At 47.2% G+C, this 17,066-nt stretch overlaps 2 protein-coding genes across 2 annotated transcripts in view; one reads left to right on the top strand and one right to left on the bottom strand.

Annotated features, from left to right (window-relative positions):
- LOC140122939 (uncharacterized) overlaps positions 1-17,066 on the top strand; it is a 360,094-nt gene that overhangs the window by 178,184 nt on the left and 164,844 nt on the right. The window lies entirely within an intron of this gene.
- Positions 8,798-17,066, bottom strand: part of LOC140122647 (cytochrome P450 2C5-like) — an 80,187-nt gene continuing 71,918 nt past the window's right edge. The window contains exons 8-9 of the mRNA XM_072143743.1: positions 14,091-14,232; positions 8,798-8,985 (exon numbers count right to left, since the gene is read on the bottom strand). Of these exons, the coding sequence (XP_071999844.1) occupies positions 8,807-8,985; positions 14,091-14,232 (321 nt within the window). The 3' untranslated portion in view covers positions 8,798-8,806. The remainder of the gene's footprint in view (positions 8,986-14,090; positions 14,233-17,066) is intronic.

The raw sequence follows: 17,066 nt of genomic DNA, 5'->3' as shown, positions 1-17,066 counted from the left end.
AGGTGGTAATTTTACCGCCAACACTCTGCACTGAGTGACTACTACAGCCGCTGCCTCGCTGAGCCCCTGTGCCACTGCTTATTTGGGCCTGCGAATCGGGATTTGTACCCTGCGGATGTTTGGTTCCCGTTCTCGCACTGCTGACACCCTGCTGACTCACAGCCACAGTAGCGACTTGCTGACTGCTCCGCTGCCTGATGCGCAAGCCGACACTCTCTACGCCCGACGATGATGAATCCCCTGCTACACCCAGCTCCCAAGTGCGATCAGCTACATCATCGTCAATTTGCGTTTCCCAGTCACTGCTATTCTCCTCACCGGTGACAGTACGCCCAGCCTGCCTACTGCAGGAAGCAGCGGAAGTCTGCCCCACCTCTTCACTGCCAAGCAGCTGCTGATTGTCCTCAAACACTTCGTCCTCGCTGAATAGTGATGCTGAGCCCAGACTACCTAGTAGCTCTCTGGCTGCGGGAAAGGAAGAGGACAGAGGCTGGTTGAGGACAGGTGAGGGCCTCTGACCTGCTCCTGGGCAATGCCAACAAATTGTTGTATCTGAGGAACCCACAGACTCTTGACAAATTGGATGACCTAGTCAACCATTCAACAACCTTTGGGTTGTTGATCAACACACTGCCGCGTCCCCTTACTGTGCTGCCACCTCTGCCTGCTCCTCCTGCCAACTTTCTGTCTGACATAATGGTTTATAAACTACATGGATTTGAACCGTAAATCTGACTGTAAACTATAGCCCCAAAAAGGTATTGCAATGTCCGTTATACAGATACCCCACAACTGACCCCCAGTGAAAGGTCCACAAATCACTACAGCAGCTGCATAAAGAAATCGCTACTGCAGATGCATGAATGTCAAACAGATTTCTTCCTATTCGATTTTGTCACTAAATAGAACTGCTATTTCGGGTATACAGATCCCCCTTAAAGAACAACCAGGGATTGCAGCAAGAATCGTTACTACACAGAACAGTAGCAGCAGCTACACGCTACAGGCAGCACATAAAGTGTGAAGTGCGAGATGTAAAATGGCTGGTTTTATAGGGCTGTGTGACATCACATAAGCCTGCTGGGCGCTGATTGGCTTACAGGTCTGCAGATGTCATCGGGGGCGTTCCTTTCTCCTTCCCAGAGTTCTCTGCCCCATGTAGCACGTTGTGCTTGCGCCCATTTAGCTGAAAAAAGAGGGAGAAAAAAAAACTTTGCTCCCGCGAATCAGCATAAACTTCGGCTTTGTGACTGTCAAGGAGATATTAATTGTGAATGTATAAGATTGTAATTACCCTATAGTTAAACCAAACTTTGTTTAAATATTTGGCATCCATTGAAGCGTCCAGGCAGCTTTTATGACATCCTGGAGCTTTAACAGCCTGATAACCTCTGAACTGAAGACTGGTCTGTGCAGACCCCAAAGGACATTTGGTCTCCCTACCCCCCCTCTTCTGCATCAGGATTTGGAAACAAAAGACTGTTTAAATATTCCTGGACTCTCCCCCTCATTAAAACTTTGCCCAATCGTGAATGACCCTCTGGACTAATTAATGAATGGGCGGTTCTGAAATCTGAACCAAAACTGAGAAGTTATAAAACAATATGAAATCCAAGAATTGGTGTTCACATTTTGGGGGCTGCTTGACAAGCTGAGTGTGTCCCTTATTTCTCCCACCTCCAGGGATCAGGATTTACTATAAGTTGTAAGTTTCTGTTATTTTTCTCCCTTTTTATTTTATAACTGTTTGCCGTGTTGTGTGTCATTTTATAATTCTTTTGTTTTTAATATCTTTTTATGCACTGATCAACTTTTTGTAATTAAAGCTTTTCACTTTAATTTTGGTCCCTGTATGCTCTGCGAACTCATAGCCTTGTTAACTGTGTGACTGCTGGAATGCTGAGTGTGCATGTCTTGTGGTGTGACAAAGTGACTGCTTGAGAGCAAGAATTGATGTAGAGTGGGATACTTATTGGTCCCAGTATAAATGCAATAAGTGGTGGCAGCGGGTCTGGTCTGGTGCTGGAGCTGTATGAGGTGTGATTTAGGCTCAATTTGTGTCCTGAGTGAAAGGTGAGCGCAAGTTTGAGTAGGCTAAATTAACCCGTACAGTTGCACCCCACGTCACGTGACGAGGCGGCGGCGCCCTCGCCGTGACAAATTGGTGGCAGCGGTGGGATAGATTCATTTTTGTCAGAGCATTAAGTGTTGGGATTAAGTAACTAACCCCTGCACTTAAGGACTAGTGGAATCCTTGCGAGGAGTACCCTAGTTTTACACGGACCAAATCAGTGCTGTTCTAAGACACACGTGCAAACAGTTTCCCTTCCCCGTTTTTCTTTTCTATCTTTTATTTGGCAAAGGTTGCACTCAGTGATGGCAACCATCTACAAGAGACAGAGCAAGGAGGCTCTAGTCCACCTCTGTGAGCAGAGAGGTATCGACCCGGTTGACAAGTCCAAAGAGCTGCTGGTTTGTGCTTTGATGGAGCAAGATGCAGAGCAAGGATCTGGCACGGCTCAAGGGAGCCAAGATATGGACATTAATCCTGGAAGAGTTTCCCCTGAGGCTACCCAAAGCAGGAGCCCTCAGGAAGGCATGGATGTGTCTCTACAAATGGCCCTACAGCAGCTAGGTGAATGCGATCCTAGCCTGCGCCTGCAGCTTATCCTTCAATTTAATCAGGCGGCCGCAGCGCGAGAGGAGAGAGCAGCGCGAGAGAAGGAGAGAGCGGCCGCAGAGCGAGAGAAGGAGAGAGCAGCCGCAGAGCGAGAGAAGGAGAGAGCAGCAGCAGAGAGAGAGGAGAGAGCAGCCGCAGAGCGCCAGGCTGATAGAGAATTCAGGCTGGAAATGGCGCGTATTGAAAGGGGTATCAATTCTGTGCAACCCCAATCCCAAGATGTAGACCCCAAAAGACCTCGTCAAGAACGTTTTCCAGTACTGGACAAGGATGGGGACTTGGACATTTTTCTGCGATCTTTTGAGAAGACCTGCAGACAATACCATCTGCCCCGTGAGCAGTGGGCACAGTATTTGAGCCCAGGGCTAAGAGGCAAAGCCCTGGAAGTATTTGCTGACCTTCCTCTTGAGCTTGATGAGGACTATGATGCTATAAAAGCAGCTTTGATTAAAAAGTACAACTTAACTCCAGAGGTGTATTGCAAGAAATTCCGGAGTGTAAAGCGAGAAACAACTGAGAGCTACGCTGATACAGTAGGCAACTTACGGACTACCTTTCTACAGTGGACCCGAGGACTTTCTGTCAACAGCCGTGAGGACCTGGAGGATCTCATGATAAAAGATCAGTTTTTGCACATTTGTCCTGTGGATGTACGACAGTTTGTTTGTGACAGGGAGCCTAAAACTGCGGATGAAGCTGCGCAGATTGCAGACTCCTATACTGCCAACCGGATGCCTGAAGCCAAGAGGGAAACTTCCCCCCAAAGGTCCTCCAGCTGGAAGGAGAAACAAGCCAGGACAACATCACAACCTTCTGTCTCCAAAGTGGGTGAGAACCTTACACTGAGGGAGTCTATAAATCAGGGGGATATGCGCAAATGTTTTATTTGTAACAAAGTGGGTCATCTGAGGTCTGCGTGCCCAGAGAGAGGGGCAACTGTCTACTCTACAGTACCAGTAGTCATGCTGCTTTCTGGTGATATGGAGAAATTACAGCACCACATGCAGACTGTGATAGTGGGTGATAGAGTCACCCAGGGATTAAGAGACTCAGGGGCAAGTTATTCTTTAGTTCGCCCTGAGGTTATAAACCCTGAGGACATCATTCCAGAAAAGACTTTGCCTGTGAAGGGGATAACTGGGTGCCATCCAGGAGTGCCCGTTGCCAAGGTTTTTATGGACTGGGGTTCTGGTAGAGGTATCAGACAAGTGGGAGTGTCACAAGAATTGCCTGTGGATGTATTGTTGGGAAATGATTTGGGAAAAATGACAACTGTGTATGTGCCTGATGTACAACAATCATATGAGAAAATGGGCAGAAGCCCAAGGGGACTGGTTTGGGAGGGAGGACAGGATAGCAAGAGCAAGGCTATGCCTGCTCCAGAACCAGAGGTGTCCCAGTATGAGGAAGCTAAGAGGGAGGGGGTGGTGAATGGGCCCCCAGAGATAACCCTGCAGTCAGCAGATATGGTGAAGGGTGTGAGAGGCTGCCAAGATGGAGTCTCTGAATCTGCACCTCAAAGCTCTAAGGTCCTGAGTGTGGATCTGGTGGAGGCCATTACTCAAGGAGAGGTCCTAGAGCAGACAAGAGGTGTCAAGAAGAGTAAGGCTCAGAGCATGAGCCACAAAGATGCCTCTACTCAGACTGGGGAGATGCAGTGTGTCTATGAGCCAAAGACAGCGTGTACACTAGAACCAGTGCTGAGAGAGGAGACTGGGGTCCACAGTGAGGTCGGGTTCCCAGTGATGAGTGTTGCCAGTGCAGTTTTGGGGAGCGATCAGAAAGGGGAGCAGGGGCATAGGGACTCTCAGGAGAGCGTTCAGTCAGTGGTCCAACCTAAGCCCTGTTGTATAAATGATAAAGAGAGGGACTCTAATAGCTGTACAGCGGGAAAACCAAAACACAATGTAACTGGGTACAGTAGTCCTACAACTAACTCCATTGGCATTTCATCCAGCAGGGAGAGGGTTAACCATTTCACACTTGGGAGAGGGGACACAGAACTTAGTGTTTCTGCAGCACAAAGCCATAAAGTCAGCAGGGGGTCCCAGCACAGCAGTGTACAAGTGACCAGGGGAGATATTACTTGGCCTTATACACAGAACACAGGACCAGATGGTTGATGTGCCCAGGTAGTCACATCTTATGGCAATGATTTTTATGGTACTGAACTTCTGCTATGTATTATTGGTAATTGGCTTGGGAAAATGTAAAATGGCGTGGGTCATTTCAAATTTGCCCAATCTTGAAAGGGGGAGGTGTCAAGGAGATATTAATTGTGAATGTATAAGATTGTAATTACCCTATAGTTAAACCAAACTTTGTTTAAATATTTGGCATCCATTGAAGCGTCCAGGCAGCTTTTATGACATCCTGGAGCTTTAACAGCCTGATAACCTCTGAACTGAAGACTGGTCTGTGCAGACCCCAAAGGACATTTGGTCTCCCTACCCCCCCTCTTCTGCATCAGGATTTGGAAACAAAAGACTGTTTAAATATTCCTGGACTCTCCCCCTCATTAAAACTTTGCCCAATCGTGAATGACCCTCTGGACTAATTAATGAATGGGCGGTTCTGAAATCTGAACCAAAACTGAGAAGTTATAAAACAATATGAAATCCAAGAATTGGTGTTCACATTTTGGGGGCTGCTTGACAAGCTGAGTGTGTCCCTTATTTCTCCCACCTCCAGGGATCAGGATTTACTATAAGTTGTAAGTTTCTGTTATTTTTCTCCCTTTTTATTTTATAACTGTTTGCCGTGTTGTGTGTCATTTTATAATTCTTTTGTTTTTAATATCTTTTTATGCACTGATCAACTTTTTGTAATTAAAGCTTTTCACTTTAATTTTGGTCCCTGTATGCTCTGCGAACTCATAGCCTTGTTAACTGTGTGACTGCTGGAATGCTGAGTGTGCATGTCTTGTGGTGTGACAAAGTGACTGCTTGAGAGCAAGAATTGATGTAGAGTGGGATACTTATTGGTCCCAGTATAAATGCAATAAGTGGTGGCAGCGGGTCTGGTCTGGTGCTGGAGCTGTATGAGGTGTGATTTAGGCTCAATTTGTGTCCTGAGTGAAAGGTGAGCGCAAGTTTGAGTAGGCTAAATTAACCCGTACAGTTGCACCCCACGTCACGTGACGAGGCGGCGGCGCCCTCGCCGTGACAGTGACTAATTGAATTTTTCCTGAAATTCTAACCGAAGTTAGAATCTTTAGAATCGATTCGCCCATCTCTAGTGCTTTTCCTTTTTTTCCCAGAATTTTTCTTTATTTTGCCAAAGGGATTTTTTTTCTCTTTCCTTATACCCCTAGATCAGTGATGGCGAACCTTTTAGAGACCAAGTGCCCAAACTTCAACAAAGACCCGCTTATTTATCGCAAAGTGCCAACACAGAAATTTATTTTATGATTTATACTCCCTTCTCTGTCACAGTTTTCATTGATACCAGCACCTGAGGACACCAATAAAGCAGAAAATAGTCCCAGGTATAGCTGTCACATTAAAATAGCTCTGTATACAGCAAGTCCTGGGCTGTCTGGGACTGCAGGAAGATACCTGGAGTCCTCTCTGGTGATGGCCTGAGTGCCCACAGAAAGGGCTCTGAGTGCCACCTCTGGCATCAGTGCCATAGGTTAGCCATAACTGCCCTAGATGAATACTTTGTAGATCTTCTTTTGATGAGTAGTTATTAGCAAAGAGTTTTATTGGCCACAAAAGACAAAATTGCCTCCTTTTGTGCCGGGCCGTGGCACGTGCCCATTTAGCAACTCACACAACACACATATTGGGTATCCTCATGCACGGGAGAAATAGCAGAATGTGAATTGAGGTCAATATTACCCACTTCCGGAACTGTGTGTGAAAAATAAGCGCTTAAATTGACCCCTGGTGATAAGAAGTATTCAGCCCTCGGTGATAATTATTCAGCCCCCAGTGATGAGTATTCAGCAATGAAAAAATTCCGATATCCAGCCTTGTCAGGAATCACTTGTAATCTTTATTTAGGCAAATATTAAAATTCCACAGCAAGTAGTCTTGGCCAAGACTACTTGCTGTGGAATTTTAATATTTGCCTAAATAAAAATTACAAGTGATTCCTGACAAGGCTGGATATCGGAATTTTTTCATTGGTGTATGCGGCCCGAGCAGAGGGGCAATCCGTACTATACTAGGATATTCACAGAGCTGGAAGGTGAGCTGAATTTCCATTGTTACCATGAGTATTCTGCCCCTGGTGATAAGTATTCAGCCCCCGGTTATAAGTATTCTGCCCCTGGTGATAAGTATTTGGCCCCCCCAGTGATAAGTATTCATCCCCCGGTGATAACTATTCGGCCCCTGATAATAAGTTTTCATCCCCCGGTGATAAGTATTCAGCCCCCGGTGATAAGTATTCAGCCCCCAGTGATAAGTATTCATCCCCCGGTGATAAGTATTCAGCCCCCAGTGATAAGTATTCATCCCCCGGTGACAAATATTCGGCCCTTGGTGATAAGTACTCAGCCCCCGGTGATAAGTATTCAGCCCCTGGTGATAAGTTTTCAGCCCCCGGTGATAAGTATTCAGCCCCCAGTGATAAGTATTCATCCCCCGGTGACAAATATTCGGCCCTCGGTTATAAGTATTCATCCCCCGGTGATGACTATTCGGCTCCTGATGATAAGTTTTCAGCCCACGGTGATAAGTATTCGGCCCCGAGTGATAAGTATTCAGCCCCCGGTGATAAGTATTCAGCCCCTGGTGATAAGCATTCAGCCCCAGTGATTAGTATTCAGCCCCTGTTGATAAGTATTCAGCCCCTGATGATAAGTATTCCGCCCCCGTTGATAAGTATTTGGCCCCTGGTGATAAGTTTTAAGCCCCTGGTGATAAGTATTCAACTCCTGGTGATAAGTATTCAGCCCCTGGTGATAAGTATTCAGCCCCTGGTGATAAGCATTCAGCCCCAGTGATAAGTATTCAGCCCCTTGTGATAAGTATTCTGCCCCTGGTGATAAGTATTCAGCCCCTTGTGATAAGTATTTTGCCTCCGATCATAAGTATTTGGCCCCCAGTGATAAGTATTCAGCTCCCGGTATCAGTATTCAGCCCCCGGTGATCAGTTTTTGGCCCCAGTTGATCAGTATTTGGCCCCTGTTGATCAATATTCGGTCCCCGGTTATCAGTATTCGGCCCCTAGTGATCAGTATTCGGCCCCTGATGGTAAGTATTCAGCCCCTGGTGAAAAGTATTCAGCCCCCAGTGATAAGTATTCAGCCCCCGGTGATAAGTATTCAGCTCCTGATAAAAAGCGTTCATCCCTTGGTGATAAGTATTCGGCCCCCGGTGAGAAGTTTTCAGCCCCTGGTGATAAGTATTCGGCCCCGAGTGATAAGTATTCAGCCCCCGGTGATAAGTATTCAGCCCCTGGTGATAAGCATTCAGCCCCAGTGATTAGTATTCAGCCCCTGTTGATAAGTATTCAACCCCTGATGATAAGTATTCCGCCCCCGTTGATAAGTATTTGGCCCCTGGTGATAAGTTTTAAGCCCCTGGTGATAAGTATTCAACTCCTGGTGATAAGTATTCAGCCCCTTGTGATAAGTATTCTGCCCCTGGTGATAAGTATTCAGCCCCTTGTGATAAGTATTTTGCCTCCGATCATAAGTATTTGGCCCCCGGTATCAGTATTCAGCCCCCGGTGATCAGTTTTTGGCCCCAGTTGATCAGTATTTGGCCCCTGTTGATCAATATTCGGTCCCCGGTGATCAGTATTCGGCCCCTAGTGATCAGTATTCGGCCCCTGATGGTAAGTATTCAGCCCCTGGTGAAAAGTATTCAGCCCCCAGTGATAAGTATTCAGCCCCCGGTGATAAGTATTCAGCTCCTGATAAAAAGCGTTCATCCCTTGGTGATAAGTATTCGGCCCCCGGTGAGAAGTATTCAGCCCCCGGTGATAAGTATTCGGCCCCCGGTGATAAGTATTCAGCTCCTGATGAAAAGCGTTCATCCCTTGGTGATAAGTATTCGGCCCCCTTTGCTCAGTGTTGAGAATAAGCAGGTTTGGAGCTAGTACAGTCAAAAGGCTTCTTGGGAATTATGGAACCGTACCGTACCCCCTGTATGTGCACCTTGTATTCAGAGCTTATACACGAGGTAAAGCGCAAATCTTTTGGGGCATTGGTCTGTCCGATAATCCAACTGCCGGGGTGAGGTCTAGTGTAGCCCCAGGAGGAGCATGGAAGGTGAAGTTCTGCAGAAGTCTGGTGAAGAACATGAACAGCTCCATTTTGGCCAAGTTTTCTCCAGCACAACTTCTTTTACCTATGGCAATGAAATATGAGGTAAAGGTAAATTTAAAAAAATTATATGTGCATTAAAAGAAATTACAAGACACTGTTTTTGTATCTATAACCTTCGCTGACTTATTAGCACTATTGTGAGGGGTTTTCTGTCAGGATTTACTTAAGTATTTTTTGTTAATTGGTTAGTACTTACCTCATCACACAAGTGTCTTTGAGTTGCTGACATGCTTTGGTGTTATGGACCTTATAAGTAATGATCGTCCAAAACTGCGAAGATGTAACACTGATGGTGTATCTTCTACCATGTGTTTGTTTGAAGAGGAACATGAGTAGGGTGAGTTACTGAGAAATGGCTATGTTTTAAATATCTCATCAATCAAATTATTTTAACATTGTTCCCTCAATTAACCTAATGAGCTAATTGACACAAAATTGTTGCAGTTGGATCCATGGTCCATGTCCTCATTTGGGTCAGTTGATGGAGGAAACAGAGCTCATAATCTTTCCTCCACCTAACACATCCCTCGATTCGTCACAAATTTGAAGTTTACGGAGATTCGTGGGAACAAAGGTTTTTTTTTCACCTTTTTTAGCTACATTGGGATCAAACACATGTTACATGGGGCAGAGAACTCTGGGAAGGAGAAAGGAACACCCTCGATGACATCTGCAGACCTGTATGCTAATGAGCGACCAGCAGGCCGGTGATGTCACACAGCCCTATAAAAACAGACAGCCATTTGCAATCTCGGCATTTCACACTGCATGTGCGGTCTGTAGCGTCTAGCTGCTTTTACTGTACTGTGCTGTAGTGATTTCTGCTCCAATCCCAGAGTGTGCGTTTTTGGGGGATCTGTATACCCCAAATAGCAGTTCTTTTTTGTTACTGAAGCGAATAGGAAGAAAACTGTGTCAAATCCACACAGCTTCTGTATTGATTTCTACTCCTATCCCAGGGTGTGCAATTTGGGGGATCTGTATTCCCCAAATACCAGGGTTTTTTTGTTACTAAAGTGAATAGGAAGAAATCTGTGTCAAATCCACACAGCTTCAGTAGTGATTTCTGCTCCTATCATAGGGTGTTCATTTCGGGGCATCTGTATAACGCAAATTTCAATAGTTTTTTGTTGCTAAAGTTGAGAGCAAGAAATACATGTCAAATCCACATAGTTTAAGGATTGATTTTCGCTCCAATTACAGGGTGTTCATTTTGGGGTTTCCGTAAGCAGCACAGTAAGGGGACATCGCAGCAGGGGTCACTTTGTGAGGCCAGAACTGCCGTTGCCATCTAGCGGCAGTGTGTTGATCAACAACCCAAAGGTTGTTGATTGGTTGACTAGGTCATCCACTTCCTTCCAAATAACATCTGACAGACCCAGCCAAGAGTCTGTGTGTCCGTCAGAAACAACAATTAGTTGGCATGGCCCAGAAGCAGGTCAGGGGCCTTCACTGGTCCTCAACGAGCCTCTGTCCTGTTCATTTCCCTCAGGCAGAGAGCTATTAGGTCAGTGATGGCAAACCTTTTAGACACCGAGTGCCCAAACTACAACCAAAAACCACATATTTTTCGCAAAGTGCCAATGCGACAATTTAAGCAGTAACTCCCTGCTCTTTCACAGGATTAAATTGTATAGGCCCCTGAGGACACCAATACAGGAGAAAGAAGGAGAAGAAGTTTTGATTATCATTGTAGCTTCCTTCTAGGGTCCTGGGCTGCTTGGGACTGCAAGAGGCCTGGAGTCCTGTCTGGCGAATTCTGCACTGGGGTGATGGCAAGAGTGCCCATATAGAGGGCTCCGAGTGCCACCTCTGGCACCCGTGCCATAGGTTCGCCACCACTGTACTAGGTGGTCTGGGCTCAGTGCCACTATTCAGCGAGGACGAAGACTCTGAGGACAGCTGCTTGGCAGTAAAGAGGTGGGGCAGACATCTGCTGCTTCATGAAATAGGCGGGAAAGTAGAAATGTGGAGAGTGGCACGGGAGGTTGTGTTGCACTTCCAAGTAGTCGGGCTGTGCAAACTGAAACTGTTGAGGAGAATAGCAGTGACAGGGAAACACAAATTGACGATGATGTAGCAGAACGCACTTGGGAGCCAGGTTTAGCAAGGGATTCATCATTGTCAGAAAAAGAGTGTCAGCTTCCGCGTCATGCAGTGAAGCAGGCAGCAAGTCGCTACTTTGGCCATGAGTCAGCTGGGTGGCAGCAGTGTGAGGACGGGAGCCAAATGGCTGCGGGGTACAAATCCTGCTTCACAGGTCCAAGTAAGCAGCGGCACAGGGGCCACGCAAGGCAGTGGCGGAAGTAGTCACTAAGTGCAGAGCGCTGGCGTTAAAATCACCATCTCGGCGTTGTGGCAGTTTTTTGTTAAGACACCAGAAGAGCTGAGCATTTGTGTATATGTCGAATCCGCAGGCAGAAAGTGAAGCATGGCCGGGGGCACCATACACCATCCGATGGCCTGGGAGAAACGTGTCTCAGATGTGGTGGTCCATCCTGCTGGCGCAGCAACAGCAACAGCAGTGGCACTTAGTGGTACACATGCCGTTTAAACCAGTCAAGGCTCCAGCACCTCTGCCGAAGGGAGCTGTTTGTCTTTGACATCATCTCCCAGTCCAGATGCTCCTGCTCCTCGCTACGTATGGTGCCAGCAGTTGTTGAGCGAGCCGATTACAAAGAGACAACTGAATGCGTCCAGCCATCCAAAGGTGCAGAAGCTGGGTGTGCTCCTGTCCAAGTTCTTGGTACTGCAGTCCCTCCCTTTCCAAGTCGTGGACTCTGCACCCTTCAGAGAACTAATGGCTTGTGCCGAACCGAGTTCCAAGCCGAAATTTTTTTTTTCAAAAAGGCAGTGCCAGCCCTTCACAAATATGTAGAACAGAAGGTGGGCCAGTCCTTGAGCTTATCGGTTTCTTCCAAGGTGCAGGGCAGCACGGACGTGTGGAGCTGTAACTCCAGTCAGGGCCAGTATATGTCCTTTACGGCCCACTGGGTGAATGTGCTACCTGCCCAGCCACACCAACAACTTGAACAGGAGATGCCACTTTCTCCTCCACCTTGTAAAACTGCTGCTCCTGCAGGGATGACTTTTGGATCTCCACCCTCTTGGACCCTCTCTGGGTGACTTTTTTCCACCTGCAGAGAGGGAGGAAAATCTGGCGTACTGTAGAGAAATACTGTGCAGACAGTTGGCCGCTGCCTATGTGCGCCATACTCTAGCCTCTTTCAGGTCTGACCAGGGGATTCCTGGCAGTCATCGCTCTTTTGGGGGGTTTCTACATGTATCCGCGTTTAACAGAACAGGTTCTGTCGTAATCTATGGAATCATCAGTGTAAAAAGAGTGCACTCTTTGATGTTATAGTTTGATCTTGGCCCTCAGCTCAGTCCTTTCAAGCTGGCACCGATGTTACCTTGTCAGGCTGCGTTCCTGCTTTGCTTATTTGGTGAAGTTGGCCTATGTAAGTGCACATGGAAGTGAAGAGTGAAGCGATTCTAAGAGTGGTGGCTCCTGTGAATTATATAATGAAAGCATCTGCATCGTAATAATTGTTATCCATCTGAATTCAGTCAGCTGGGGGTTCCTGAGCTGAGCCGAGTCAGCCTGTAACACCCCTTCCTCCTTATTTTGTAAACACTTCCCCTGCAAACCCCCTGCACATATCTTCTGCTAAGCTGCAGAACCTCCTTCCTCCTTTGTCCCTTTGTAAACTATTTTGGAGCTCACCCGAGCCATAACTATTGGAAATGTTGAATATATCTCATGGGTTGCAAAAATTCAGGTGCACCTTACTGACTCATTTCACCAGATTACAATGTAGACTTGTGGGGGGGAAGATGTTCATTTTGTAATTCACAGTAGCCACTGACTCATTTTAATATCATCAAGCAGAGAAACTCACTAAAGCAAATGAGGTAGAACCTTCGGTTTGGGGGCCTAGATGTGCCTGACAGGTTCCCTTTAAGCCTCACATCCAGGCTCTTACTGCTGCCTCCATATCAAGGACATCTCTCGCTTCCGACCCTTACTCATTCCAGTGTCCTCAAAATTACTAGTCCATGTCGTGAGCATCTTGTGTTAGGACTACTGCAATATTTTTTGTGGTCTCCCAGCTTACTTTTTAATGCCCCTTTAATCCATCCTTAACTCTGCTGCCCGGCTCATCACTCTGTCTCCTGGCTTCTCCTCTGCCTCTCCTCTCTGCTACCCAGCTCATCCCTCTGTCTCCTGGCTTCTCCTCTGCCTCTCCTCTCTGCTACCCGGCTCATCCCTCTGTCTCCTGGCTTCTCCTCTGCCTCTCCTCTCTGCTGCCCGGCTCATCCATCTGTCTCCTGGCTTCTCCTCTCCTCTCTGCTGCCCGGCTCATCCCTCTATCTCCTGGCTTCTCCTCTGCCTCTCCTCTCTGCTGCCCGGCTCATCCCTCTGTCTCCTGGCTTCTCCTCTGCCTCTCCTCTCTGCTGCCTGGCTCATCCCTCTGTCTCCTGGCTTCTCCTCTCCTCTCTGCTGCCCGGCTAATCCCTCTGTCTCCTTGCTTCTGCTCTGCCTCTCCTCTCTGCTGCCCGGCTCATCCCTCTGTCTCCTGGCTGCTCCTCTGCCGCTCCTCTCTGCTTCCCTGCTCATCCCTCTGTCTCCTGGCTTCTCCTCTGCCTCTCCTCTCTGCTGCCTGGCTCATCCCTCTGTCTCCTGGCTTCTCCTCTGCCTCTCCTCTCTGCTGCCCGGCTCATCCCTCTGTCTCCTGGCTTCTCCTCTGCCTCTCCTCTCTGCTGCCCGGCTCATCATCCCTCTGTCTTCTGGCTTCTCCTCTGCCTCTCCTCTCTGCTGCCCGGCTCATCCCTCTGTCTCCTGGCTTCTCCTCTGCCTCTCCTCTCTGCTGCCCGGCTCACCCCTCTGTCTCCTAGCTGCTCCTCTGCCTCTCCTCTCTGCTTCCCTGCTCATCCCTCTGTCTTCTGGCTTCTTCTCTGCCTCTCCTCTCTGCTGCCCGGCTCATCCATCTGTTTTCTGGCTTCTCCTCTACCTCTCCTCTCTGTCAGTCTCTCCCCTGGTTGTACAGCAAATTCAATTCAAAATACTAACCATGACCTACAAAGCCGCCAACAACATGTCCCCCACATACCCAGTGGACTCACCAGCTGAGAAGGGCATAAAAGCGTCTTTCTTTACGAAATTTCCACTGGAATCCAGAAAGTGTTCCGGGTAAAACTCTTCTGCTTTTATGAAGTGTTCCTTGTCATAGAGAAACGAGGTCAGAAGTGGGATCACTTGCGTGCCCTGAGGGTTTTAATTTTTGAATAACACTTTTAAAAAGGGGTTAAAGGACATTTACCACCAGGATGAAAGACTTTATGCAAATGAGCCTGAGGCACTCAATGGGAGACATATATCATAGTTTTGTCTCTCTGTGGTGAATTTTTGAGACATTTGGCAGCTCTTTTTTGCACCTTATGTATTTTCCTGCCTTTTTACTTGTGATACATGTTCAGCTTTTCCTGTCCTGGCAGGCGCAAATTTTGGCTTATTTTTGCGACTTTTTGTTGCAAATGTCTCTAATCCATATGGACACAAGACATGTGACGGGTTATATACAGGAGAGGACAAAAGCCATGTGAGGGGGTTATATACAGGAGAGGACAAAAGCCATGTGAGGGGGTTATATACAGGAGAGGACACAAGCCATGTGATGGGGTTATATGCAGGAGAGGACACAAGCCATGTGAGGGATTATATACAGGAGAGGACACAAGCCATGTGAGGGATTATATACAGGAGAGGACACAAGCCATGTGAGGGGGTTATATACAGGAGAGGACAAAAGCCATGTGAGGGGGTTATATACAGGAGAGGACACAAGCCATGTGATGGGGTTATATGCAGGAGAGGACACAAGCCATGTGAGGGATTATATACAGGAGAGGACACAAGCCATGTGAGGGATTATATACAGGAGAGGACACAAGCCATGTGAGGGGGTTATATACAGGACAGGACACAAGCCATGTGAGGGATTATATACAGGAGAGGATACAAGCCATATGAGGGGTTATATGCAGGAGAGGACACAAGCCATGTGAGGGGGTTATATACAGGACAGGACACAAGCCATGTGAGGGATTATATACAGAAGAGGATACAAGCCATGTCAGGGGTTATATGCAGGAGAGGACACAAGCCATGTCAGGGATTATATACAGAAGATGACACAAGCCATGTGAAGGGGTTATATACAGGAGAGGACACAAGCCATGTGTGGGGTTATATGCAGGAGAGGATACAAGCCATGTGAGGGGTTATATACAGGAGAGGACACAAGCCATGTGAGGGGTTAAATACAGGAGATGACACAAGCCATGTGAAGGGGTTATATGCAGGAGAGGATACAAGCCATGTGAGGGGTTATATACAGGAGAGGACACAAACCATGTGAGGCGTTATATACAAGAGAGGATACAAGCCATGTGAGGGGTTATATACAGGAGAGGATACAAGCCAAGTGAGGGTGTTATATACAGGAGAGGATACAAGCCATGTGAGGGGGTTATATACAGGAGAGGACACAAGCCATGTGAGGCGTTATATACAAGAGAGGATACAAGCCATGTGAGGGGGTTATATACAGGAGGGGATACAAGCCATGTTAGGGGGTTATATACAGGAGAGGACACAAGCCATGTGAGGGGTTATATACAAGAGAGGTGACAAGCCATGTGAGGGGTTATATACAGGAGAGGACACAAGCCATGTGAGGGGCTATATACAAGAGAGGATACAAGCCATGTGAGGGGGTTATATACAGGAAAGGATACAATCCATGTGAGGGGATATATACAGGAGAGGACACAAGCCTTGCGAGGGGTTATATACAAGAGAGGTGACAAGCCATGTGAGGGGTTATATACAGGAGAGGATACAAGGCATGAGAGGGGTTATATACAAGAGAGGATACAAGCCATGTGAGGGGTTATATAAAGGAGAGGACACAAGCCATGTGAGGGGTTATATACAGGAGAGGATACAAGCCATGTGAGGGGTTATATACAGGAGAGGATACAAGCCATGTGAGGGGTTATATACAGGAGAGGATACAAGCCATGTGAGGGGGTTATATACAGGAGAGGATACAAGCCGTGTGAGGGGGTTATATACAGGAGAGGATACAAGCCATGTGAGGGGTTATATACAGGAGAGGATACAAGCCATGTGAGGGGTTATATACAGGAGAGGATTCAAGCCATTTGAGGGGTTAAATACAGGAGAGGACACAAGCCATGTGAGGGGTTATATACAGGAGAGGATACAAGCCATGTGAGGGGTTATATACAGGAGAGTATACAAGCCGTGTGAGGGGGTTATATACAGGAGAGGATACAAGCCATGTGAGGGGTTATATACAGGAGAGGACACAAGCCATGTGAGGGGTTATATACAGGAGAGGATAGAAGCCATGTGAGGGGTTATATACAGGAGAGTATACAAGCCGTGTGAGGGGGTTATATACAGGAGAGGATACAAGCCATGTGAGGGGTTATATACAGGAGAGGACACAAGCCATGTGAGGGGTTATATACAGGAGAGGATACAAGCCATGTTAGGGGGTTATATACAGGAGAGGACACAAGCCATGTGAGAAGGTTATATACAGGAGAGGATACAAGCCATGTGAGGAGATATATACAGGAGAGGACACAAGCCATGCGAGGGGTTATATACAAGAGAGGTGACAAGCCATGTGAGGGGTTATTTACAGGAGAGGACACAAGCCATGTGAGGGGTTATATACAAGAGAGGATACAAGCCATGTGAGGGGGTTATATACAGGAAAGGATACAATCCATGTGAGGGGATATATACAGGAGAGGACACAAGCCTTGCGAGGGGTTATATACAAGAGAGGTGACAAGCCATGTGAGGGGTTATATACAGGAGAGGATACAAGGCATGAGAGGGGTTATATGCAAGAGAGGATACAAGCCATGTGAGGGGTTATATAAAGGAGAGGACACAAGCCATGTGAGGGGTTATATACAGGAGAGGATACAAGCCATGTGAGGGGGTTATATACAGGAGAGGATACAAGCCGTGTGAGGGGGTTATATACAGGAGAGGAT

This window comes from Engystomops pustulosus, chromosome 3, assembly GCF_040894005.1.
Source record: "Engystomops pustulosus chromosome 3, aEngPut4.maternal, whole genome shotgun sequence".
Taxonomy (NCBI): Eukaryota; Metazoa; Chordata; class Amphibia; order Anura; family Leptodactylidae; genus Engystomops; species Engystomops pustulosus.
This window is presented reverse-complemented; position numbering and strand designations above follow the sequence as displayed.